The sequence below is a fragment of the Orcinus orca genome, chromosome 6 (assembly GCF_937001465.1).
Source record: "Orcinus orca chromosome 6, mOrcOrc1.1, whole genome shotgun sequence".
Lineage (NCBI taxonomy): Eukaryota > Metazoa > Chordata > Mammalia > Artiodactyla > Delphinidae > Orcinus > Orcinus orca.
The window spans coordinates 46,029,984-46,057,613 of NC_064564.1; the positions used below are offsets into that span (position 1 = coordinate 46,029,984).

At 33.2% G+C, this 27,630-nt stretch overlaps 2 protein-coding genes across 9 annotated transcripts in view; one reads left to right on the plus strand and one right to left on the minus strand.

Annotated features, from left to right (window-relative positions):
* Positions 1-27,630, minus strand: part of IFT74 (intraflagellar transport 74) — a 78,144-nt gene that overhangs the window by 42,176 nt on the left and 8,338 nt on the right. For 7 of the 8 annotated variants that reach the window (XR_004486112.2, XM_033437746.2, XM_004275059.3 and 4 more), the window contains exons 3-10: positions 27,317-27,452; positions 25,092-25,140; positions 23,403-23,501; positions 23,176-23,236; positions 20,751-20,810; positions 19,402-19,463; positions 2,494-2,632; positions 1,011-1,073 (exon numbers count right to left, since the gene is read on the minus strand). Coding sequence is in view for 7 of the 8 variants with exons in the window: in XM_033437746.2 (XP_033293637.1) it covers positions 1,011-1,073; positions 2,494-2,632; positions 19,402-19,463; positions 20,751-20,810; positions 23,176-23,236; positions 23,403-23,501; positions 25,092-25,140; positions 27,317-27,452 (669 nt within the window). In the remaining variant the exon portion in view is untranslated. Of the gene's footprint in view, positions 1-1,010; positions 1,074-2,493; positions 2,633-19,401; positions 19,464-20,750; positions 20,811-23,175; positions 23,237-23,402; positions 23,502-25,091; positions 25,141-27,316; positions 27,453-27,630 lie in introns of those variants that run through there. The other variant, XM_033437747.2, reaches the window with a different exon arrangement.
* Positions 10,615-14,161, plus strand: LRRC19 (leucine rich repeat containing 19). The gene is made up of 4 exons (XM_004275060.1): positions 10,615-10,695; positions 11,946-12,459; positions 13,121-13,309; positions 13,833-14,161. Exons 1-4 carry the CDS (start codon positions 10,615-10,617, stop codon positions 14,159-14,161), a joined length of 1,113 nt encoding a protein of 370 aa, XP_004275108.1.

Sequence of the window (27,630 nt, forward strand, 5' to 3'; positions counted from 1 at the left end):
TCTTCTTTGGAGAAATGTCTATTTAGGTCTTCTGCCCATTTTTGGATTGGGTTGTTTGTTTTCTTGATATTGAGGTGCATGAGCTGCTTGTATAGTTTGGAGATTAATCCTTTGTCAGTTGCTTTGTTTGCAAATATTTTCTCCCATTCTGAGGGTTGCCTTTTCTTCTTGTTTATGGTTTCCTTTGCTGTGCAAAAGCTTTTAAGTTGCATTAGGTCCCACTTGTTTATTTTTGGGGTTTTTTTCCATTTCTCTAGGACGTGGGTCAAAAAGGATTTTGCTGTGATTTATGTCACAAAGTGCTCTGCCTATGTTTTCCTCTAAGAGTTTGATAGTGTCTGGCCTTACATTTAGGTCTTTAATCCATTTTGAGTTTATCTTTGTGTATGGTGTTAGGAAGTGTTCTAACTTCATTCTTTTACATGTTGCTGTCCAGTTTTCCCAGCAGCACTTATTGAAGAGGATGTCTTTTCTCCGTTGTATATTCTTGCCTCCTTTATCAAAGATAAGGTGATCATATGTGCGTGGATTTATCTCTGGGCTTTCTATCCTGTTCCATTGATCTATATTTCTGCTTTTGTGCCAGTACCATACTGTCTTGATTACTGTAGCTTTGTAGTATAGTCTGAAGTCAGGGAGCCTGATTCCTCCAGCTCTGTTTTTCTTTCTCAAGATTGCTTTGGCTATTCGAGGTCTTTTGTGTTTCCATACATTGTGAAATTTTTTGTTCTAGTTCTGTGAAAACTGCCATTGGTAGTTTTAAATTACCATTAGATTTTGTGTGCCTCAGCAAGGCAGAATGATTTTTGTACAGGGTAGGTACTCAATAACTGAATCTGCTTTCTTACTAAACTAAGATATTTGTAGTCCTGAATAGGAAAAAAAATTATTACATTTCTATTAGTAAACTACTAAATAAATATGTACCTGAATGAGTTCCATTAATATATTTAACTGAATTTTCTTTTGTAGCTGAGTAATATGAAAACTTTTACTTGATTTTTACTTACAGATTCCAAGCTCTCTTTTTTCATGTTCAGTGAATCTAGTTGTTGCTGAAGTGTATCTAATTCCTAAGAAGAAGGAAAAAAATCAAATATATAGGCAAATTACATTAAGAATAATTTCCTTCTCAACATTTTAAATACAGATGTGACAAAGTAAATTTTGTAAATGTTTTCAACCCATATTTTAAAATCTGACTAGAATTTATTAACATTCATTATTTCTATTTTTGCCAATTTATTTCATTATTACTAAAAACCTTGCCAAGATCAACCTTTTAAAATACTTATGAGCTTTTTAAAGGGAGCCAGAACTTTTCACAGTGAATCATCACTGTATTCTGAGAATATCAAATATCAGAATACTTCAAATTAATGATGATACTGTTTAAAGTTATAATTTTTATTTGTCTTTTTAACCATGTTTCCATATCTTTTGCCTATTTTCTTTTAAGGCCAAGACCTGTAGCCATTTATATGGCTCACTCTTAGGGATAAGTCCCTTGAACTGTTTATAGTTGACCCCTGAATAAGACATGTTTGAGCTGCATGAGTCCAATGACATGTGGATTTTTTTCAAGAAATACGTACTACAGTACTACTCAATCCATGGATGGTTTAATCCGTGGATGTGGAACCTTCGATACTGAGGGTCAACTATAAATTATACACAGACTTAAACTGCACAGGGGTCAGTGTGCCTAAAACCCAAGGTGTTCAAGGGCCAACCAGACCCATTCAAACACCCCTGTGTGATATTAGCTATATTTTGATAATATTTTGGTATTTTTATAATATTCTTTCATCAATGTTTCATTATATGTTATAAATTCTGTCTAACATAAAAAGTTATATTAAATTTTCAATAAAGGATTATCTGAGAAACTAGAACTACATTCATTATTGGCATTTGCGGGGACTAATTCTCTGTTAACTGGTTAAGGGATATCTGGACATGAAAGGGCACTACCTTGTAAACCTGAGTCACCACCATGACTGAATGTTGAGAGGATTCTCAATAATCCCTCAGTAGACATCCAAATTTCTTATTTAAACACCATAATTAGGGGACAAAAGCTGTTCAAATTAAGGGCATAGCAAGTAAACGACTTGCTGTTTATTAGGCAGGAAGAAAAGGAAAGAAAGTAAATATCCATATGGCTCTGGTGTATGAGGACTTTTAATGTTTTCATTAAAAGTTCATTAAAAAACAATTGTTTCATGTATCTTTATGACCTGCAAAAATGAATGATGCATAGAACTGAATAACAGAGTAAAAGCTAGGTCATTATGCAACATAAGAAAACGAAATTTTCTAGATCAGTGCTTCCTAAATTCAAATGTCCATGTGAATCATCTTGTTAAAATGAAGACTCTGATTAGTAGGTTTAGTCAAGCTCTCAAGGGATGCCAATGCTGCCCACCTTCAGATCACCTTTTTAGTAGTAAGACTGCTATATGCCCAGCACAGAGTAGTAATTAGTATTACCTGCAACAATTTCTCATTCATGGTTTTCATTTCTATATACTTGACTTGTTTTTCTGGAGGCATATTTTTGATAATGCCCTCTGCTGCTTGTTTTTCCTGTTCAGTTTCTTCTTCTACACTTCTAATTTGTTTTTCCTTCCTGAAATCAAAGGTATACAATATTCCTCTTACAATATTGAGGGGAAAAATCAATTAACTTTACTCAGTCTCAATTAAGTAGGATACGTAAAAGTTATTTAACCATAGTTTGTAATCTAAAAGTCCTTATAGATGTACACACAAATTTTATTTGACCTGTACAAAATTTGGCCCCATCAACACAGACTTATTGGGACTTCCCTGGTGGTGCAGGGGTTAAGAATCCGCCTGCCAATGCAGGGTACACGGGTTCAATCCCTGGTCCAGGAAGATCCCACATGCTGCAGAGCAACTAAGCCTGTGAGCCACAACTACTGAGCCTGCGCTCTAGAGCCCACGAGAAACAACTACTGAGCCCGTGTGCCACAAATACTGAAGTCCGCATGCCTAGAGTCCATGCTCCGCAACAAGAGAAGCCACCGCAATGAGAAGCCTGCTCACCGCAACAAAGAGGAGTCCCAGCTCACCGCAACCAGAGAAAGCCCGCGCGCAGCAACGAAGACCCAACGCAGCCAAAAACAAATAAATTTATAACAAAACAAAACACAGACTTATTTTACATCTTTCTCTTCTCAATCTCCAAATCCTTGTATTTCCTTATTCTCCAGTTTACTTTCTTATAAAAAACCACAAAGATTATCACAGAAAATCCTTAAAGTCTTATACATATGAGAATGTATTTGCACTTTTTGTTATCATACCCTCAAGACAAACAAGAGAGTTAAATTTTAGAATAGTGGTTTTCAAGTATCTTTTAGCTATAGAATTCTTTGACCAAATGAAATCTTGCATGGAAGTTTACCACATAAATCATCTCAAGTAACACAGCTCTGACTGCACTGGGGAGTAGGAAGACCAACAGTGCAATTTGATTAAAAAATTCATAGCTTTAGATTAATATATTTTGCTTAAATTCCCTTTTATCTACTGCTTTAATTAAAACTGGTATTGATATTTCACAAATTATCAACTGTACTTTAGCACTGCAAAATAATAAGCTAATTTCCTTGAAAATATAACAGGAACATTATAAGTCTAATCATGTAAGTAGTAGTAATGAAATTAATTACAAACAATAACAATCTTTATCATATAATCACAAGAAATACCAGTGATGTGCCACTTATTACCTATGCAAGATCAATTATAAATAGGGTAAAGAAAAATTCTGAAAAAAATAGAGGTAAGATGCTAGTTATCATGTAAATACTTCAAGATTTACATATAAAAAGCTTGCTTGAAGATAAATTCTCAGTCTCAATATCATAAATTTCTACTTTGAGTTTCAAAATATAATTATTCTATTCAATCTCTTTCAAATGTAGATATCGTTAACAGTTTTCATAATCACTAACTGAGCCTCATAGATCCACATATCTATCCTCCACACACTTTACACATTCATACCCTAGTACCAGAATAAGATAATCTAAACTCAGAAATTTTCCTACAGAGAGCATCTCATAATAACCAAATAAAAGATGAACATAATGAAACAGACAACCTGGAATTTCTATTTATTTTTGTCTCATTATTGAACAGGAAGTGATGTCTTCACTTTGAGCCTCAATTACTATAGCATAAAAAAATGTGTCTGCTGCTGCTACAATTTACACGGGTATATGCATGTGCTCATAGAAATTTCAAACAGCAAAGATCATCTGTTTCAATCTCTTTGTTTCACAGATTAAGGATACTGAAGCCCAGAGAAGTTTGTTAGATCTAACTCATTCTGAACTCCATGATTATTTACTACCAACAATGAATCTTAACCATGTTTTTGCCTGATATATCTACTACAGTTAGATGGGAACTAATGTTGTAAAGTATTCCATTTTACAGAGGGGAAGTTACACAAGGAAGCACAAGGAAGGTAACTGATTTTTTTGAAGGTCACGTAATGGCCAAGGGTCGGGTCTTTTGATGCTTTGAGCAGTCTGCTCCTGTTATAACTTGGCAGTAAAACTACCAATGATGGTGTCATAAAAATGAGTAAACAACAAAGTTGAAACTCAGTGGAATACAAAACTTGGTGGAACCTTTTCAACTTGAATCTTTCAAAATACAAAGTACCTTTAGGATCAACACTTAAATCACTGTAGCAATGTATCTTTCAAATTATGCATTCTCAATATTATATACTTTAACTCACAAAGTAAATTTGTTAATATTTAAATTTTCTAAGATTAAGAATCACAAAGGTTAAGCAAGCCACCTTAGTTGTTACACTGAAAAAGTCAAAGATGACTTTAAGAAATTATTCTTCTAGTCAATCTTTTGCTAAGGAAGTCTAGTTTCTTTCTTTTTTGTTTTTTCCACCTGTTCACGGTACAAAGGTTAAAACAAAGTGAAAGAAAATCATATGACATACTTTTTTTTTTTAATGGTGTGGAAGAAATAGAGTACATTCCTTACACACCAGTCTCGGAGACAAAAGAAAAAAGGAAAGGTAAGATCCTATATATTTATAGGTTCAGTGATTACTGATGAATTTTTTTAAATCATATTTAAACTTGTTAAGTCTATACAAAAATCTCTGTCTCTAATAAGTGATGAAAGAGAAGAAAATATGATTGTATTTTTCACAAGATCTACCTTAGAAATATAAACCTGGGACATGGCCAAAAAATCTTTCCCAAATAAATTGAAAACGTAATAAAAATTAATTATTTTTCTTTTAAAAAAAAAGGTTTCATCTAACCAATCAAATTTATAAGATCTTTTTATTTTGAAATATGTAATCACAGAGCATTTTGAAGTGATATTAACTTAAAAACAAATTTGTAAGATGAAAAAAGACTGACTACCAGGTGATAATTGTTGAAACTACGCAATGACTATCCTACTTAGAGGTTTTTTCTTGATAGTTTCCATTATAAAAGTTTTTAAGTTTGAAAAAAGAAGTTCTATAAAATTACAAGAGATAAGTTAATTGTGAATTATTAATACCTTACTCCAAATACATTGAATTCTGGTATAAATATCTAAAATATTTAATGATAAAACTGTATTACAGTATATACATTTTATTTAACAAAACCAAAATAATTGCAATATCTTTTTATTTCATGGTATATAATAGTCATATAAAGTACATGACCAAAAACTTCTCAGAAACTTGTACTTGAAACTGCAGTAAGAAGAACATTGTTTCTTTTTTAATATCTACCATTTCCTTTTGTGAAAATCTTTTTTTCTGTAATATAGGTTATAGGCTATATAAAAGGGCACTTAATTTTGTAAGATAGTTTTTAAAAAAACTGATATTCCATTTATTCTCTATTTTTTAATCACTAAACTCAAGCCCACATATCATTTCAAAATAAATATCAAATTGAAAAAAAAAATCCAAAGGGAGAAAAAGGCAATAATAGCTGTTTCCTTTTAAATCAACTTTTTAAATAGGGTAAACTGACTCAAGAACAATTTCTGCACAAACTATTGGCTAGTTATTCTGCCAATCTGATGTCTTCAAGATAGCCAATAAAGCTAGCAAATGTTGCTGTCTTAGGATTTGTCTATTTAGTGTTGTGATGGTCAACATCCACCTACCCCATCTTTCAATCTTTCCCCTCTCAAAACATGTACAAATATATGAAAAGCCCCATGGACCTTGTGGCTCAATCAATGCATTTCATAGCTTTAGACCTAATAATGGTTTAGATCTATTGACTGCTTTCTTGTACAGAATCTATCTTAAGCTCTAAGTATATATAGTTTCTAACTCTAAAATTTATCAAATAGAAGGAAAAAAAAGATTCCTTTTCCAACCCTTACGATTTTATTCACTTTAGCATACTGGAGAAGACAATTATTAGTATAACACAGATGATAAAGATAATAAATACAAGACAATCCTCTGTCTCCATTTTCACAAGTCTCACAGTCCCACCTGACCTCCATTACCTTCTCCGGCTGCTTCTATTCCACATAAACTCTTTAGTTTAGTTAATTTTCTTTGTAGCCTATCTGCTGCCTTTATTCACCCTTATCCTATTTATTTCTTGGGGAAAAAAAAGAAGCTCTTTTTCCTTACCACTGCCCTACCCACATGGGCATCCTACAAAAACATCAGGAAGAATTTCACTACACCATTGAGAAATACTGAAACAAGCCACTGGAGAGGTTGCATACTTATTCCTAGAAATCACTAAATACGGGTAAACTACCTTTTATTTATGATTTAGGGATCTCCTTTTGTAGGCAGTGGTCTGGAATAAGTGATAGCTTGAATTCATTTCTGACTCTAAAAGGGATTCTATTATGATCTACGTTCAAATTGTAAAATCTAGGAGAACAGTGGCTTTTTCTTCAAACTTTGATTTAGCCATGTAAAGAAAGAAAGTGGAAAAGGAATAAACATAAACAGATCATCAGATGGAAGGCAATGAGGAAGTTAACTAGAATAGACCAGTACTCGCATAACAATAAATTCCTCATTGCTAATGCAGCAACAGACTTTAGTAACTTGAAATGAATCTTGCTCACCGAGTAGTTTCTTACCTCCTGCTCTCGTGGAATAAATTTTCCTAAAAAATCATAAGCAACTAATTGTAACAAGTGCAATAAGAAGGCTCAAAAGACTAAATTTTAACTACTAAGGATGATAGTAACAGGACATATTCATATCATTTCAAACAGATCATTTGTTTGCAGCAGTTTCTTATTTATTTCTTATTTATTTATTTTTGATGTGGACCATTTTTTAAAGTCTTTATTGAATTTGTTACAATATTGCTTCTGTTTTGGTATTTTGGCCGCAAGGCATGTGGAATCTTAGCACCCTGACCAGGGATTGAACCTGCACTCCCCTGCATTGGAAGGCCAAGTCTTAACCACAGGACCGCCAGGGAAGTCCCTATTTATTTATTTTTTAATAGATCTTTTTAAAATTAATTTTTATTGGAGAATAGTTGCTTTATGCAGCAGTTTCTAATGTTGACTTTAACAAAACAGAAATAAAAATAAGAAATATCAAGGTCATGAATAAAATGACTAAATGGAAAGTACTTATAGTAAGAAGAATTACTGAAATAAATGGCAGTTTCCAGTTAAACATGGCATGTTGAATGTACCCACTAACTTTGACTCCTGTCCAAAACCCTACTAAAATGAAAATAAAAGGTAATTTGAAGTATGTAAACTCATAAAGACAAAAAGAATGGAAGAGGAAAGAACAGCAATAAAATCTAGAAACTAGAAAGCTAACAGTTAAGGGCAAACTGAATGGGAAAGCAAAATTCTCCCAAGCCAGCAGTGGGGAAAGCTGAGAAGCCACTTGATTTACACTGCAGAATCCCTAGACGGCCCAGAGATTGGCAGTACCAGATATTCTAGAAGTAGAAAAGGAGGGGCTGAAACATAGTTGAAAGTCTTTCTCCCTGACACTGCCCAGCCAGGTAAAGGTCCTCTCCTACCTAAGCAGAAAAATAAGGCTTCTGTTTTTTTGCTCTGGGGAAAATAAAACAAACAGAATCTGGGCACTAGGCACAAGTGACTGCAGGGACGTTATGCCAAAAGCAGGGAGAGTAAGTTAAAGTTTACATACTAATTACTGAGGTAAACTCAACTTTTCCACCACTGAGCTCTCAGAATGCTGGCTACTTGGCCTCACCTTTTCAGGCAGATTAAAAATGTCATTTTGGGGAATCCAAGCAGACCAAGAGAAACAATCTAAAGATAATGACATTTAGGGATTCCCCCAAAAAACAGTCCATTAAGGTCACTCTACAGTAAGATCTAAAGTTAATAAGAACTGGGAATTCCCTGGTGGTCCAGTGGTTAGGACTCCACGCTTCCACTGCAGGGGGCACGGGTTCGATCCTTGGTCAGGGAACTAAGACCCCAAAGGCCATGCGGCGTGGCCAAAAAATAATAGCGAAGTTAATAAGAACCACACAAACGCACAGTTTCCCATCAGCTTTTTTGTTTCCCACTCTTATATGTAAGTCCTAAACCAAATATTAACAGATACACAAAGTTCAAAAGAAAACCTCTAACATAAAGGATACTTATAAAAATAAACTGGAAAAACACAACTTGAGAGTACAAAGGCTATTCAAGGAAAAAGAAAACAAGAGATACAAGAAAAAAACAAGGAAAAAATATATTCATACCACAGTATACTAAAAAAGTAATTTTCAGAATTAAGAAGATGACAGGAAAAAGAAAACTTTAACAGAAGAGCTTGATGATAAAGTTCCAGAAAGCAGAGCAAAAACACACAGAGATGAAATGTGGAAGAGTAAACATAAAAAATTAGAAAATCATACCAGGAGATCCAACACCTAATTAAGGGGGTTCTAGAAAGAGAAGTGAGGTTTTTTTTTTTTTTTTAATGAGGAAGAAAATTATCAATACCATCAATCAAATAATTCAGAAAATTTCCCATTGTTTCCAGATTGAAAGTGCCCACCAACTGCCCAGTTTCATGAATGAAAACAGACTCTCATAAAGGATCATGAAATTTCAGAATATCCATATTAAGGCTATATTGTACAACTCAGAGAATATAGCCAATGTTTTATAGTAACTATAAATGGAGTATAACCTTTAAAAATTGTGAATCACTATACTGTACACCTCTAACTATATAATATTGTAGAGCAAAGAAAAAGCTTTGGGGTTAAGAAACGGCAAGTTACATAAAAGGATAAAGAATTAGAACGGCATAGCATCACAGTTCTCAACAGTAATACAGTCATGGTTGGTTGAATCCACAGATGTAAAACCCGTGGATACGAAGGGTCCACTGTATTCATTATATTGCACCATTTTATGTAAGGGACTTGAACATCTACAGATTTGGTATCTGTAGGGACTCCTGAAACCAATCCCCTGCTGATACTGAGGGACGACTATACTAGAAACCCAAAGACAATGGGGCAATGCCATCAACCTTTTGAGGGAAAATTATTTCCTACTTAGAGTTCTATTTCTAGCCAAAATATCTTTCACAGTCTAAAAAAAATTCTCTTCTATGGACCTTCTCAGGAAGCTCCTGCAGGAAGCTCCATGGAAAAAAGGCAGTAATCCAAGACAGGGCATTCTAGAAAACAGGAATCCAGTAACAAGGGCAAAAGGGAGTCTTTACAATGAGGGTGGAAGGAGAGTGGAAGTCAACGGCTGTGTAGAGGGCCTAGTGATCAGCTCATCTAGATCAGAGCATGGAAGCAGGCTCTGGGAGAGACTTCTTCAAGCAAATGAAACAAATTAAACTATCTAATATACATAAACAATTGAGAGATTTGCTAGGGAGAGTTTGGGTATAAATTAGTGAGAAAAAAAAAAAAAACCCTAAGCACATGAAAAGAAAACCAGGACAATTAATTAGAGGAAAAACAGTGTGCAGGAACAGAATAATAATCCTGTTAACAGGGCTCAGTCATTGACAGCTTTATACATTCCTGATAGTATAAACACTGAGTACTCATCTAAACAAAATTACAAGTAACTATGCTCGGAGAGTAAAGAGACAGTAAGTATATATTTGATGCATTGAAGATGAAGGTAGGGAGTGTTTGAAAGAAAGCTGAGGACTCTCATCTCCCAAAGTGTTAAGTCAAAGGATGGTATCAATAGATAATGCCTAAAATTGAAAAATCAAGAAGTAGCAATATAAGCATATACTTAAACGTGTATATATACGTAAATATATATCCTTCTGGATTTGCTTTTGTGCACATATATTAAAATTTTAAAATGTACAACCACTTCAATTGTTTTAAAGTTCCTTTCACTAGATCTAGGAACTAAAGAGACACCCTGAAAATTACTGTCTTTCATTCTCCCCAGGAGCCTTCCAGTTTTTTAAGATTAGAGTGCAGGGAGGGTGAAGGGATATTTACTTGTTTCATATTTTATATATTTTAAGAAAAAATAGATTTAAAAGGAGAAAATGGAAATCAAAATGTCCTAAAAAATCTCTAATGTTCTAGTCTCCTAATGAGATATAAATACTCTCTTTTCTGTCAGGCTTGCAATATGAAAATCACAAGCATCACAATCTTGTTTTGGCCACTCTCCATGCTATTGTTATCAGACGAAAGCCAGACGTCTAAAACCGTAAGTTTTTACAATCAAGCTAGTGAAAATATTTTCAAAGGTACACTTTGTGTAGATTTAGTAAAATATTGAAGGTAATAAAAGAAAGAAGAAAAAAATCAAGCTATCAAAACAAACTCTTTAGTTAGCTGTGTATATTCAAAACATGTGATCTCTGAGCCAGATTCTAATTTGACAAAAGCGGTCTTCATTTTTTAAAAAACTGAGTTCTTTAAAAGCTGACAAAAGGAGAAATACGTAAAATTTCACTACAAAACCGGAGATTAGTTAAGACATAAAAAACACACTTTAAAATGTAGGAAACTTTTTAAAAAACCACGTATTTATGAGGGAAATTGCTGTTGTTACATTATTATTATTATTGGGGGACATTTCGACTACAAAAACAGTCAAAACAAGAACTATTTCTTTGGATTTATATCCACATAAGGAAAGCACTTCTTCCTGTTGCCTGACTCTTTAAATTCAACACATGGCTCAATTTCTGTTACAAGATATTTTCTTTTAAAACACCAAATTTTGAGCTGTTAACCCTATAGAGATATATATTGAATATTGTTTCTTAATTATTTAATAGTCCTAGATGTAGTGCTGGTAGCTCTGATTTTTAAAAATCAATTTTTAAAAATTACATTTTTACATTATTTTCTCATTATAAATGTCAATCTTGCACACTGAAATACTAAATAAGTTAACAGAATTATTATTTACCATTTATTTCCACATATATAAATGGCAATATACCAATATTTTCTTTCTGTAATGATTATGTAATAACAGTCGGAAGATACTTGGCAAACTACAATCTCCTTCCTCAATTATATATATCAGAATTCCTTAATCTTCAACATTCCATCCCAATAAAAAAAAAAGTATTTGCTTTACCTTTTTCATATTTTAACATAAAAAGATTATATAGGACTTCCCTGGTGGCGCAGTGGTTGGGAGTGCGCCTACCGATGCGGGGGCCGCGGGTTCGTGCCCCGGTCCGGGAGGATCCCGCGTGCCGCGAAGCGGCTGCGCCCGTGGGCCATGGCCGCTGGGCCTGCGCGTCGGGAGCCTGTGCTCTGCGACGGGAGAGGCCGCGACAGTGAGAGGCCCACGTGCCGCAAAAAAAAAAAAAAAAAAAAAAAAAGATTAGATTTTTTTCTAAAAGTATTTCCTTCTAATGTCTAATTGCCTGCATATGAAAATTGGGGAAATTCTGCTAGCATTTTTCCTTATTAATGCATTTCTAATTTTCTTTTTAGGAAGTCAAATGTAATTTCACTGCAAAGAATTATGCTTTGATTCCAGCAAATATCAATAAAAATGTTACTATACTTGACCTCAGTTATAACCAAATTACTCTGAATGTTACAGATACAAGAGTTCTACAGACATATTTTTTACTCACGGAGCTCTATTTGATTGAGAACAATGTCATTATCCTACATAATAATAGTTTTGGTAACCTCTCCAATCTAGAAATTTTAAATATCTGTAGAAACTCCATCCACATAATTCAACAGGGTGCCTTTACAGGCTTAGATAAACTAAAACAGTTATATCTCTGCCAAAACAAAATAGTTCAACTGAATCATGATATATTTGTGCCTCTAAAAAGCCTGATACTATTGAATCTGCAAGGCAATTTGATAAGCTATCTTGATGTACCACAACTGTTTCATCTGGAATTCATAATTTTATACGGAAATCCGTGGAACTGCTCTTGTAGTCTACTGAATTTGCAAAACTGGTTGAACACATCGACTGTGACACTAGGTAAGCAATCATAATTTAAATTAGTCAAAACCAAAATGTGATTGATTTTGGATTGTTCTACCCCAGAAAAGTCTCTTGTTTCATGTCTAAAAGAAAAGGAAACTTCCTGTTTAAGGGAAACAAGAAGAAACACTGAAAAGTAATTGCTGAGTACAAGCTCTCCCTCTGCCTCTCCAGAAAAAAAGAAAAAGAAGAAAAGAAACTTAAATGTTCTATATATATGAGATGAAACTGTCACTTTGTATACTAAGTTTGCAGTTTCAATATATAAGACTAATTTTTAAAAGCACTTCCTTTTCTTAGGATAGCTTGTCAGAGAGTAGGTGAAAACAGGTGACCCACTTTCTAAACTACATGCCATATTCCAGATGTTCACCATAATCTAAATCATAACATTTTTACATTATTAACACAGACAAACTAAACAATAAACAGATACTGCACTTAAGCTACATTTATAACATAAACAGAAATGGGCATTTCGCTTGTTGTGTTGCTAGGCAAATACAACAGTTTCTTTTTTATAATATCTTTAATGACGACAGATAAATATGTCAAAAAATTCTAGATAAAAAATTATAAAATGTTGTTAACCATAATAATTTATTAACCATAATAATATTATTTTCCATAATAAATCTTATTCTTTCTAATTTACTAGAAAATGAGAACATCACCATGTGCAGCTATCCGGATACACTGAAGTGCTACAATATCAAAACAGTACCTTACAAGGCTGAATGCTACTCAAAATTTCCTTCATCTATAACTAAAGATCTTTACATTCATTTTCAGTCCATTAGCAATTCAACATTTAATAGTTTTTTGAACAACTTAACAAGAAATTCAGGTAATGTACTGGTTTTGAATAATAATATTGCTGAGGATAGCATACCAAATAAACCGAGATAGTTTTCATTATTTTTTTGTATTTTAAATTTCTAGAAACTATGTAAAAGAACAATTCCTCCACCCAAGAAAAGACTGACAAAACACTGGGTTTCTAAAGTAGGCTCTGCTAGCTATCAGTCAAATGCCGTTATGCAAATTATTGGTATTTAACTTCTCTGAGCCTTGGTATTAACTAGTTAAGTCACAATTCTTAACAGGTATAAATCAATAATGTTCCTAGGTGAACGGATAAACAATACCTGCAAAGACAGGTAGATATTTTGACAAAAGGTATTCTTTCACCACACTATGAAATATCTTTATTTTTGGCAGTTTTAGTAACTTTTGCTTAAAGAAGATTATGTACATTTATTTCTAATACCAATATTGGGGAGTTATTAGGACATGTAATTATGATTATTTTATTTTTGTCAATTTAACAAAACTACCCCCACCCTCTCTTTCTCGGTATTCCATTTAAGAACGTGAATCTCAAGGAAAAAGCTGGACTTTTCTTGTCAGTGTGGTAGTCACTGTACTGATGACTTCACTCCTCATTTCAATTGCTATCAAATGTCCAGTATGGTATAATTTTCTGCTTAGTTACAAGCATCATCGCCTGGAAGAGCATGAAGCAGAAACCTATGAAGATAGTTTTACCAGAAACCCAAGTCCTCCTCCACAGATACCAGACACAAGCTCCGAAGAAACTATAGTAATATTTGAACAACTACGTCAATTTGTGGTAGATGATGATGGGTTTATTGAAGACAAATACATAGATACTCATGAATTACGTGAAGAAAATTAATTTCTTTCAATGTTTGATTCTTTAAAAAATGTTAACAGCTCACTCACAGTTTAGACGTGGAGATTTTGATACATGACATACTGAACTATAGCTAGTAGAACATCATATTAATTGCAACACACATATATATCATAAAATTATGCTCTTCTCATTGGCATTGTGCAAGTAGGTCCAAATACAGTAACTGCCACTCCTTGTTAGCTAACAGTTAAAATACTAGCATTACTATTCTCAGCAGTATTCAGGGGACCATACATAACAGTAGGAAAAGGCCTAAAGTAAATTATTCATTAATTAAAATGAACAGATTTTCATATTAGTCAGATATGTGATGTAATACATATTAAAGTTTTACTGATTGGAATCAGAAAAGAAATAAAGATTATGGAATTTTATCACAAGTCAAAGTGAAGAACAGAGATAATTTAAACTGACAACACGCTAAGGTTGATTTTATGCCCATAGAATGAATTCATGGAATTGGAAAATGCTTTTTAAATTTTTTTAATTTTTTTAAATTTCTGAAAATTTAGTAGCGACTTAAAGCACAGGTTCAATGTCCAGGCACAATCTCTTGATTTTCGTTACAAAGAAAGACTGTCATCAAAATGTATGACTGTCACAATTGAATAATATGGTGGCTTCCAAAGTGGGAATCATCTATGAATCTTGTTTTTTAAAATACCTATTTCTGCCTCTCTTTAGATTTTTATTCAAATGATTCTGTGCTGTGGCTGAGGAATCTTCAGTTGGTCCGTGGTCAGTTCTTTGCGATGCTGTAGATAGAGCAATGTTTCCCAAATTGTCTTCTAGAACATTAATTTCCAGAGAGACATTCAGAAGTATTTACAGGGTGGGGGATTAAAAGGTACATGGACAAACTACTATAGAATTACTAGGAAATACTGGGTTTAAACAAAGTCAAACAAGTTTCTTTACTATAGGACCTACCCAAGGCTTTACTAAACTGCTCTCTGTTCTTCAAGAGCGAAATATTAAGAATTTGCCAAACTTCCTTGACAACAAAACCTTTTCTTTGATGTATGGCTGCTAATACCTCATAGGACAACAATGGTCCAAAGAATACTGGCCTTGAGACTATTATAGGAAGAGTCTAAAGTGAATTATTTGCCAATTCCTTATAATCCATTGGCTACAATCGTAATTTTAACAACTTAATGCAAATAGTGGCATTAAAAACTGTAACAAAATCTATCATTTTTACCTTCCATATGTGAGGAAATTTAGTATACAGTATTCATATCTTTTAGAGAAAGGAATATCTCTAAAACACTGAAATATATTTATGGATTAAATAATATGGGGTTTTAAATTTTCTTCATCATTATACAGGGAAGGCAACAGTGTCTAGTGGTCTGGATGGAGCAGGGTTGGATAAAAGCTGATGGAGATGGGTGCATAGGAGTATAATACACTATTTAATTTTGGGGTATGTTCAAATTTCTCTATAACATAAAGTTTTTAACACATGTACATACCTGCTAATTTCTTAGAAAAAAGAGACTAAAAATAATGTAGATGTACATTATATCCTAAAAATAGTCATTTTTAAGGTTATATCAATAGTAAATTCAGTTCAAATGTCTACTGAGGAAAATAAAAACTGTTTTGGATGATATACCCTGTGAAATAAAAGAACTGACTCATTTGTAATGCGTATTTGTATTTATAGGAACATGTTTTCAATAAAATATATAAATGTTTTAAGTGTAATATTTCCTAACAGATAATGTAAATTATAAGTTATGGTTTTAAATCTCAATTAGAAGAGTGAGATAACTTTAAAAATATAAGTCATCTTTTTCTAAATAATCTATCATTTTACCAAAATATCATTTCTTAATTTGAGGCAAATATTCATATTTGAGAAATGTAGTAAAATGAAATATAATTATGAATGAGCAAAAACTACCTTTCATCTCCTACATTCAAAAGCCTCTTATAATTAAATATTGGGTATTCAATAGATATCTGACTAAACAAAGAAAAATAAATGGGTTTAAAATTATAATTTCATATATTTTTAAAGGATAAATGATTTTAGCTAACACCAAACTAGAAAACTGTAGACATTAGAATTGGAAGAGAATCATTAGTTCAAGCAGGCACATGAAACTGAATTAAAGCCACAGGTGTCATAGTAACATATTGAGGCTATATACTATAACCAATTTATTAAAAATAGGTGTTCCATAATAAACTAGATGGTCTCATACCACAGTAAATGGTGGTACTAAAAGAGAAGAGAATAAAAACAAGATTTTTATACCTGCTTTCTCAAGGTATGACATTTCCTGCTCCCTTTGAATGTACAGAGTCAAGGTAAAGTCTCGTGTTATTAAGATGTTGGCTATCTGATTAACACATGAAATAAATCTATCCTGTGATATATAAAAATAAACTTTATAAAAATAACTTGTTATTAATTTAAATTTCCTCTTAAAGGGTAGTAGAACCTATTTCACTCAGCCTTAGTTACAAACTACAGATATTAAGTTTTGAAACTGCTGACATTTTCAGGACAAAGTACCTTATTTTAAGAACATTTTCCTTAATCAAATGAACCAAATAGACATAAAAACCTATGAAATTCTTAAATTTATAATCTGGGAGTTATCTTTTTGGATAAAATATCTATAAAACATGTACATATAATATTTATAAATCTGACCTGGGTATCATATAACTTTTCAGATAAATGATGAAATAAATGAGTACCTAAATGTTCTAAACTATATAAGGTCCTCAACAGGGTATAGCTTATTATTTCTTATTCTTTAGGTATCTAGGAAAGTATTTTATATGTAGTAAATGATAAATATTTGCTAAGTGGTCTAAAACCAGAACAACAACAAAAGGAAGTTTTCAAGTAAGTGCTTGGTCACCATGAATATGGAATTTTCTTTGTAAAAGGGAAGAGACTTCCAGTATATTTGTAATTTTTAAGATAGCACTTTAGGGACTTCCCTGGTGGTCCAGTGGTTAAGACTCCATGCTACCAATGTAGGGGGCCTGAGTTCAATCCCTGGTCAGGGAACTAGATCCCAGATGCCGCAACTAATACCCAGTGTAGCCAAAAAAAAAAAAAGATAGCACTTTACAGTAGCATCAAATGATAGACGGGGAAAATGAGATTCCTTTGTTTTTCATCAATAGAAAATTACATTTATCTTTCAAATAGTTCATCCTTATATTTAAAATCCTATTCTTCATCAAATATTTACTGTACATGCAGAGGTAATATGACAGTATGTTTGATGTTACATAATTTTGGTTAATTATTATCCTTGCTCTCAAGGAAATTTATATTGATAAGTTTATGGAACAAAATGTGTGCAGTATTAGTATGTACAAAATAGCTCATCTTCTGTTTGCACTGCTTTAGACAGTAATTAAGATCAAAAAGTCGATAGAGAATAATTATGTTAACTAATGCTGTTGTCTGAATATTTGTGTCCCTCCAAAATTCATACGTTGAAATCCTAACCACCAAAGGTAATGGTATTAGCAGGTTGGGGCCTTTGGGAGGTGATTAGGTCATAAGGGTGGAGTCCTCATGAATGGGATTAGGGCCCTTATAAAAGAGATCCCACAGGGCTTCCCTGGTGGCGCAGTGGTTGAGAGTCCGCCTGCCGATGCAGGGGACACGGGTTCATGCCCCGGTCTGGGAAGATCCCACATGCCGCGGAGCGACTGGGCCCGTGAACCATGGCCACTGAGCCTGCGCGTCTGGAGCATGTGCTCCGCAATGGGAGAGGCCACAACCGTGAGAGGCCCGTGTACTGGGAAAAAAAAAAAAAAAAAAAGAGATCCCACAAACCTCCATAGCCCCTTCCACCATGTGATGATACCTTGATAAGGTGCTAGGTATGAACGAGTAAGAGGGCCTTCACCAGAATAGGACTATACTGGTGCCTTGATCTTGGACTTCCCAGCCTCCAGAACTGTGAGCAATAAATTCCTGTTGTTTATAAGTAACCAAGTCTATGGTATTTTGTTATAGCGGCCCAAATGGGCTAAGATAACTACACTATATCCATTTATTATCTTTGTAGTCATTACTGTCACTGCCACATTTACCTTATAATCAAACTCAAAGTTACTTGGTATTTGGTCTTTAACCAGGTTATATATAAAGATGCACAAATAATCTACATCTATGATTAGATTACTAATATAACAACTAATTATCAATTAATAATTGAATAATGAAATAACATAAATAGCCCACTGAATAATAATGTGCATTTCATTAGACTGGGGCTTAAATCTCATAATTCGAATTAGTTAAAAAGCTCAGGTTAGGGACTTCCCTGGTGGTCCGGTGGTAAAGAATCCATCTTATAATGCAGGGCGGGAGGGTTAGCTCCCTGGTCGGGGAACTAAGATCCCACATGCCGCGGGGCAACTAAGCCTGCGTGCCATAGCTACTGAGCTCACGTGCCTCAACTAAAGCCCACGTGCCGTAAACTAGAGAGCCCACGTGCTCTGGAACCTGCATGCCACAACCAGAGAGAAGCCTGTGCGCCACAATGAAGAGCCTGCATGCCGCGATGAAAGATCCTGCATGCCTCAACAAAGATCCCGTGTGCCGCAACTAAGACCCGACGCATTAAGCTGGGACGAAGTGAGAGAGCGGCATGGACTTATATACACTAACAAATGCAAAATAGATAGCTAGTGGGAAGCAGCCACATAGCACAGGGAGATCAGCTCGGTGCTTTGTGACCACCTAGAGGGGTGGGATAGGGAGTGTGGGAGGGAGACGCAAGAGGGAGGAGATATCGGGATATATGTATATGTATAGCTGATTCACTTTGTTATAAAGCAGAAACTAACACACCATCGTAAAGCAATTATACTCCAATAAAGATGTTAAAAAAAAAAGACCCGACGCAGCCAAAAATAAATAAATAAATAAATAATAAACAAATCTTTTAAAACAAAGAGTTCAAGTTAAAATTGCAAATGGTAGAGATGAAGATGTTCTTATCCATCTTAGATTTTAAACTCCAAGACGTAGAAATTTTATTTCTCTGAATGAAGATAAGATACATAAACAATACAATTTGTATTGCAAATATTCAACTTTTTAAAATAAAAAATACATCAGGGAAAACCAATTAACAAAATTGTAAAGAAATAAATGGCTCAGAAGTTAAACTACCTTATACAAGTCACTTATAAATCTGTTTGATTTCTAAACGGAGTGTACTCACGCTTGTCTTTCAGTAAATATAATATCCATACTTTGTGTTTCTCGATCATTTTGAGCTTTAAGCTGAATAAAGAGTTAACACAAAAGTTATTGATAAAAATTACCATTAGGCCAAACTATCTCTTTAAAGGTTGTTCTGATTATGAACCAATTAGAGATTATTATAATAATCATAATGCCACAGGCAAAGTTTTAAAAAATACAGTATGCTTCATTTAACAAACCACTACAAACACCAAATACAAATAAATGGTCTTTTTCACAGGCACTGTAATCTCACACCAAAAATATTCACTGTTTACTGATCTGTCAAGTAATCTAATGTAAACTTCATTAATGTAAACAGAATTTCAAGATTTTTTTAAGTATTCAATAGTTGATTAGTAATATGTTAAATTTACACCCAATGCAAGTTGCATTCTTAAATCATTTAGCATTTTACCTGAGTACTCCTAGTTGACTCTACCTGTGCATATTCAGCCTAGAATTTGGACCCATCTCAAAAAACTAAGAAAACACAAAGATTTTACTTTTTTACATTTGGCATTAAAAAATACAGTTTTTAAATTGGGAATTCTCCTGTGTTTTAAAGCTAAGAATAATTTCACTACATTATCATTGCTTTTATTAATAGAATCCCAATTTAGAAAAGTCATTTTATAAATACTATGCTTTTATAAAATAGTCTTTGATTGTATAAATAAATTATAAACTATGCTATAAGTTGTATGTTATTTTTTTCCAAATGTTTATAATCAATTAAGCTAGCAATTATCATTTTACTGTTTTCTACCAAATAATCCAAGACCACTGAACATAAATTCTCATTTACTAATCAAAAGTAGTATTATGTCTGGCATCATATGGTAACTATTCATTTTCTCCCTTTCTAATAAAACTCTTCATTGAGTACTCAGCTCCATTTGCACAAATATTAAACCAGAAGTATTGCAAACTAATTTATATACAATTAGTATATATATATACTAATTTATATAGAAACTAATTTATATACATAATATATATTGTATATATTATATACATAATATATATTATGTATATTATATACATAATATATATGTAGACGGGACTCCCTAACTAATGCTTAGTGAGACACCAGTTTAAACACAGCCTTGCAGAAAGACACTGAAGCATCCACTTGGGAGAGCCAACCAACAGGAAGAAATTTTAAAAGAGCAACTAAAGGAACTCAACTATAACAGTAGTATTTAGGATCAGAGTAATACCTATCTCCAAGGTACATAAGGTTTTATCAAATTATTTCTACATATAAATGCTTTGTTTTGGAGGCAATGTAGATCTATTTCTTATACTTATGAATTTTCTTACCATGTTGTAATCATTCATTACTTCTTCCATTTCAGTATTGGTATTAAGTTTATCTACCAACTAAAAAGAAAAGTACAAAAAAACCATATTATATTAGTCTTCATAAATTTTCTCTGTAATCCATAATATAGGTATTCAATCTTACAACTAATGAGTAGTCATTTAAGTATTAATACTTCCAAGTACTTTACATTCTAAGACAAAAACAAATATTGAGCTATCTAAGTAAGCATATACTATGAATTACGGCAATCAATAAACTACGTCTTTAGGGTGGAAAAGTAGGCAGTAATGAACTACTCTTCCTGCCGATAGTACCTCAAAGAGCTTTGTCTGCTCTGAAAAGATGTCTGAGCTTATAAAGAAGGATGTTGAGAAGACAAAATCTGGGGGAAGATCTCTCACTCTCTCTCTTTTTTTTTTCTTTTCGGGGGGAGGAGTGTTAACGGATTTACAAATTTACACCAGTGTAAATGTAAAATGATTTTCTTGGTCTTCTAAAAATTAAAAAAAAAATTTAAAAAAAAACAGGGCAAGGCACAAACAGAACACTAGTTAGCGTACTTCAAAGAGTTAGGCAATGACAGGAATAGCAAACATATTTATCTATTTACCTTGTACCAAACCCTGTTCCGAACTTATTAGATGTATTATTTCACTTAATTTTCACAATTACCCTATGAAGTAGATATTTTGTCCACATTTTGCAGATACAGAAATTTAGCAAGTTGTAGAGCCAGAATCTGAACAGGAGGCTACTAAAAGCAAACTATTTGGATGTAACTGATTTTAAAAGACTAAGCTTTCCTAATGTAATATAAATTACTATATATCACGTTTTCACTTGTGGTATGAATAATAAGTGCTAATGAGCTCTAATATTTATTGAGACCTTACTATATGTTAGATATCTGGCTAACTAACTGCTTTCTCTGTATCAGAGAAAAACCTACAAACAGCATATTTTACATGTTATTAATATTTTTATATTAAGTAACTTACCTAATGCATTCTAGTACAACTAAAAATCCCTTTCATCTAATGTCTTTTTATATTTTATAAAAAACTATTTTTCGGGCTTCCCTGGTGGCGCAGTGGTTGAGAGTCCGCCTGCCGATGCAGGGGACGCGGGTTAGTGCCCCGTTCCGGCAAGATCCCACATGCCGCGGAGCGGCTGGGCCCATGAGCCATGGCCGCTGAGCCTGCGCATCCGGAGCCTGTGCTCTGCAACGGGAGAGGCCACAACAGTGAGAGGCCCGAGTACCGCAAAAACAAAAACAAACAAACAAAAAAAATTTTTCTCATATTTAGAACAGAACATCATTTACAGAATATTATGGATTATAAAGTCCAACAAATGTGAAAATTACAATATACTATAATCAGAGAAATTTTATGAGTACAATGTAACAATATCAAGTAGGTATATCATAATTTACCTAACCGTTATGGTGGCATGTTTCTTATTTTGCGTAACACTTTTTTTTTTTTTTTTTTTTTGTGGTACGTGGGCCTCTCACTGTTGTGGCCTCTCCCGTTGCGGAGCACAGGCTCCGGACGCGCAGGCTCACCAGCCATGGCTCATGGGCCTAGCCGCTCCGCGGCACGTGGGATCTTCCCGGAACGGGTCACGAACCCGTGTCCCCTGCATCGGCAGGCGGACTCTCAACCACTGCGCCACCAGGGAAGCCCTGTAACGCTATTTTTTAGTTGGAGAAGTGAGATAAAAGTTTTCAATAGGTCCAGAGACCACTGCTGCCTAAAGTACCTACAGAGTAGGAAGGAAGAAAATTTTGCCACTAGAAATTTTCATGGGGCCAAGATTACCCCAAAGATTGAGGCAGTAATCAACACTGCCAACGGGATCATTTCTTTTGTAAATCCACATTAGGAATCACCTTCTGGAAGTCCACATTAGGAAGCAAAACTATGTTTATGTTAGATACTCTATTTTGACAGAAGGCAAACACTGTATTTTGAATGAAACATACTGATGAAGGTAATTTGTGGACTAAGTAATTAAATTTTTAAAATTTCATGATGACAACACTCCATAAAAAGACAAAAACATTTTTAAAGTAATGACATTGCTAGTACCCAATAAATTTTATCTACTTTAAAAATTATTATTTTAACATTGTTAGGGAAAAAATGTGTGCATGTTTCTGTATTTTTAAGTATTGATAAATTTTTTTTTTTTTTTTTAAAGGCTTGAAGAATACTTATCAATCTGTTAAGCCAAATTATTTCTGGGGAGGGAAAGGAGGGAGAAAGCAAAGCGAAACTTTAATATCTACACTTTCTATGGTTTCAATCTTTCTCACTACGCATGTATTCATGTATTATTTGGTATTTAAAATAACATTTTTTAAACTGGTAAAAAACAATGAAAATATTCAAAAGAGATTCAGAAAAGAACAAATACCATGTTGTAGTCTGCTAGTTGTCCTTGAAACTCTTTGATTTCAACAGCTAAAGTCTCAGCTCTGGAAACATAAAATAAAAACATTCATAAATACAGAAATAGGCAGATGAACATTATAAATATTATGTATAACTACAAATTCAGTATTAAACTCCTGATACATACTACATTAAATGTTACTCATAATAAAAACATATCTTGCATACTTTAACTGCAAAATTACTCACCTCTTTTCATATGACAAATATACTGAATTCTCTTGATTGTACATTTCTATTTCTTTCTGAAGTTTATTGATTTCTGTTGTAAGTTCACTTATTTTACTTCTAAGTGAAAAGAAATTAAAAAGTCAGTAGTACTTCCAATCCAGAAAACAGTCTCTCTAGTTAAACAAAGCAAACTTTTCATAAATGTGTAACAACAATATAAATGGTTTTGTGAAATTTCACTAAAAAAAGAAAAACAATTTAAGTGGCTTATTTGATTAAGGAGGTATATCCCAACTGATAAACTGATACAGGTTCTCTATTCATTAAAAAAGATGAAACAGTACTGGTATGGAAACCTGGGCAAACTGGTACAATCTAAGACAGAAGTAGATACCTAATTGTCACCCTTACAGCTCTTGCTACCCTCTAGGACAGGGTTTCTCAAGAGCAGCACTATTGACATTTTAGGTCTTTGAATAATACTTTGGTAGGGGGGTGGTATTCTGTGCACTGTAGGATGTTTAACAGCATCTCTGGTCTGGATGCCAGTGGCACACCCCCCAAACCTAATTATGACAACTAAAAATGTGTCTAAAAATTGCCAAATGTTCCTTGGGGGGCAAAATCACTGCCAACTGAGAACCACTGCTCTACAGTCAACTACACAAATAGGTAAAACTATCTTTTAATACAGAAGCACAAATCCTGGAGAAGAGAGGCAATGCAATGATGAGAAACAGCTCTATCACCTTCCCTTCTTTTGATTAAAAAGTGGCTGGATATCAAAAGATGCTATTCAACTGATGGCCTCACTATCTTTCTTACTGATGTCAACTTTGAGGACAGATGGAGAAAACCTACCCTTCTCCTATTGCCTTCTGGAGTTTGAGAATCAAAAGGATTCAGGTAATTGAACAACAAAAGAATTAAGAAGGACTAAGAAAGAAAACAGAGCTTTCAGGACACGATACAAGGATGCATTAAATGGAATGCAAGTCAGAGAGAAAGAAGATATAGAGGATGAGCCAACAAGAAAACAGTGTAATGGAAAAATGGAGATAAGAAAGTAGGACACCTGAGCAGAGAAAAAGGTAGGTATAGAAAGAGAAAAGAGTTCTTAATTTAGAGCTGCATACTTAGAGATATATAACAAAGCTTATGAATTAATTAAAATTAGGCCACATTTATAGCAACTGACCAAATACATACCTACTTAAAACTCTGTACTAAATATATTATAAATAAGCATATATATTTTATCATTAATACATATATATTAATACATATATGCTTATTATAAATAAGCATATATATTTTACCATTAATACAGATATCATTAATACATAATAATATATTATTCATATATGTATGAATAATATATTTCAGAATAACTAGTGAAAGAAGCATAAAAGATTATTATTATTAAATGAAAAACAGTGAACTTGAAATATATAGTTCACATACATTCAAATACATAAAATTTAAAACCTCAGCCTAACTGTATCACCACATTTTGTGATGACATCTATTTACAGCCAAATTAACCAAAAATGATGTTAGAATACAAAATTCTTAGGAATTAACAGACACCTAATTATCTTTTTTTTCATCTTTATTGGAGTATAATTGCTTTACAACTTAACTATCTTAATAAGTACTGTAGTTAAAACTTCATGATCATGCATAGAAAAAAAGTATTTAACATACCGAAGAAGCCCAAGATAATAAGATTTGTCTAAAATTTGCCTCTGGGGACCTAAAAAACATTTTTTTAAGTATTAGTGTTCAGTTTGAAAATGCCACCAAAATAGCAAATCCAAAGCACAAGCAGAATTACACTCAACAGCTCTCTAATAGTACTGACAAATGCCCCAGTAAATCTGAAAATAAGGAAGAAGCACTGAAATAGAAAAGAGAACTAATATCTTAGCATCATGACATAATGGAAGCTTGAATTAAGACCACAAAGAGTGTCAGGACAATGGACTCAAAAAAACAAAAACAAAAACAGTGGATTCTACAGGTCAGGTTGGCTGAATGAAAACTGGGTCTAAGGGGGTCTAGAACAGGGGTAACCAAAAGAACTTTCTGCAACAATGGAAATATTCTATAGCAGCACTGTCCAATAAAGTAGCTGCATGGGAATACTGACCACTTGAAATATGGCTGGTGCTACTGGGAAGTGTATTTTTATTTTACCTAATTTTAATTAATTTAAATTTAAATAGCCACATATACCTATTGGCTATCATAATGGACAGTGCAGATTTAGACTACAAATTTCTCAATGTAGGCAAGATATTATGATTTTACATAATTTTTTCAGAGACTTTTTAGAAAGAAACATAATCTTACATTTCAGTAGGACTAAAAAAGTATTCCTAGGTTAAATGTCCCAAACCTTGAGAGAGGTAAAGTGCCCTGCAAGGCATGAGAGAAACGGCTAGGGAGTACTGACTGAGGTCTATGCTGAGAAGAGGGAGAGAATGTCTCACTAGAATGGGAAATGAGAAACTGGAACAGGTAAGAGCAAAAGTCACAGCAGATAGTGGTGCATGATGGTAACAATCAGAACTCTTTCGCACAAGGCTTTGAAGTAGAAAATTACTATCTTAAATGATACTGGTTCTGTTTTAAAGGAGAAATTAATACAGTAATAAAATTTGATGAATTCTCTATAGAATTGTAGTATGTTTCTACCCTTGTTTTTAAATAATATTAAACATAAACACTTCTATGAAGACATTTTTAAAGACTAAACAACTACAAAATTTTGACTCATTTTCCTTCACAGTATTGATAATTATTAAGCAAGCATTTCTAAATAATCAATTTTTTTTTCCTCATCTTTTGGCCACGCCACACAGCTTGTAGGATCTTACTCCCCAACCAGGGATTGAACCCACACCCCATGCATCGTAAGCATGGAGTCTTAACCACTGGACCACCAGGGAAGTCCAGTAATCAATTGGTTTTTAATATTTAGTGAGCTAAGGGTATTATAATACAAGTAAGAAAATTTAAGTCTCCTGAAAGGTATGATATACTGTATTACAGAATGTAGTATGACATCTTATAATTAATTTTGTACCAGTAGAGTATCTTCATCCCTGATAAGTCATTTGCACAAATCCAGAAAATAAAAAGCTCATTATAAAACAGTTCACCGTGCTTTGAATTATATATATATTATAGACCAACTTCCTGAATCATAACATATATTATTATGCCTTTCTAAACACAGAGAGGCATAATGAGAGATGTAGTACATAAATCTAAGTGTTAGCCTCACTTCCTTACTTAAGCATTATAATGGAATATTATTACCAAAAGTAACAATTCTTGATTCACTACTCATAAATACACAAGTACCTTACCAGTGTCACTTTGGTATAGAAACCAAAAAAAAAAAAGTATTTCAGAATATTTTTATATAGTACTAGAAATCTAATTTTTAACCCTGAGCTTTTCTTTTCTTCAAATTATTTCAAATTTCTTCAAGTTATAGCAAAGTTTACCAACAAGAACCTACTGTATAGCACAAGAAACTATACTTAATATTTTGTAAAAACCTATAAGGGAAAAGAATCTGAAAAGGAGTATATATACACATATGTACGTATATATAACTGAATCACTATGCTGTATACCTGAAATTAACATGACATTGTAAATCAACTATACTTCAATTTAGGAAAAGTTATAGCAAACTTTTATGTTAAGAACAATGAAGATTAAAATAGCTAATATATGTATATAACTCCCTAGTTCACAATGAATTTTCACATTCATTCTTTTATTTAACCCTTACAATTTTGTGAATCAAGGAATAAGAATTGAGTAAAATAGCCTCTTTCAGTCTACAATTCTGATTTAGTAATATGATACTGTAATACTTGTACAAAATATACTCATCTTCTTAAAATAGATACCTTTCATCCCAGTTTTCATTCCACTCAAACCTTGTTGTGTCACAGGACGATCAGCAACTCTGATTTGAGAGGACAGAACTCCTACTGTCCCTATGGGACCACCACGAGAGCCCAGTCTTGCTGTTCCAGGTGGCATCTAAATGACAAACAAGATTCAGTTTTAATAAACAAGAAAAAGACTGTGCCTCTAATATTGTTAAGATTGCAAAGAGAATATTAAAAAAAACTAAGATTCTATATAATTTGTAAAATTTTCCTTATATTTTAAATGTCTGAAATATTAAATAAAATTAACCTCTAAAATTCTATGATAA

Excerpts from the sequence above, each read along its gene's own strand:
- LRRC19 (XM_004275060.1), top strand. The coding sequence starts at position 10,615 with ATGAAAATCACAAGCATCACAATCTTGTTTTGGCCACTCTCCATGCTA. Across the intron at positions 10,696-11,945 it reads AAAGCCAGACGTCTAAAACC|GAAGTCAAATGTAATTTCAC; the intron begins GTAAGTTTTTAC and ends TTTTCTTTTTAG. Across the intron at positions 12,460-13,120 it reads CACATCGACTGTGACACTAG|AAAATGAGAACATCACCATG; the intron begins GTAAGCAATCAT and ends CTAATTTACTAG.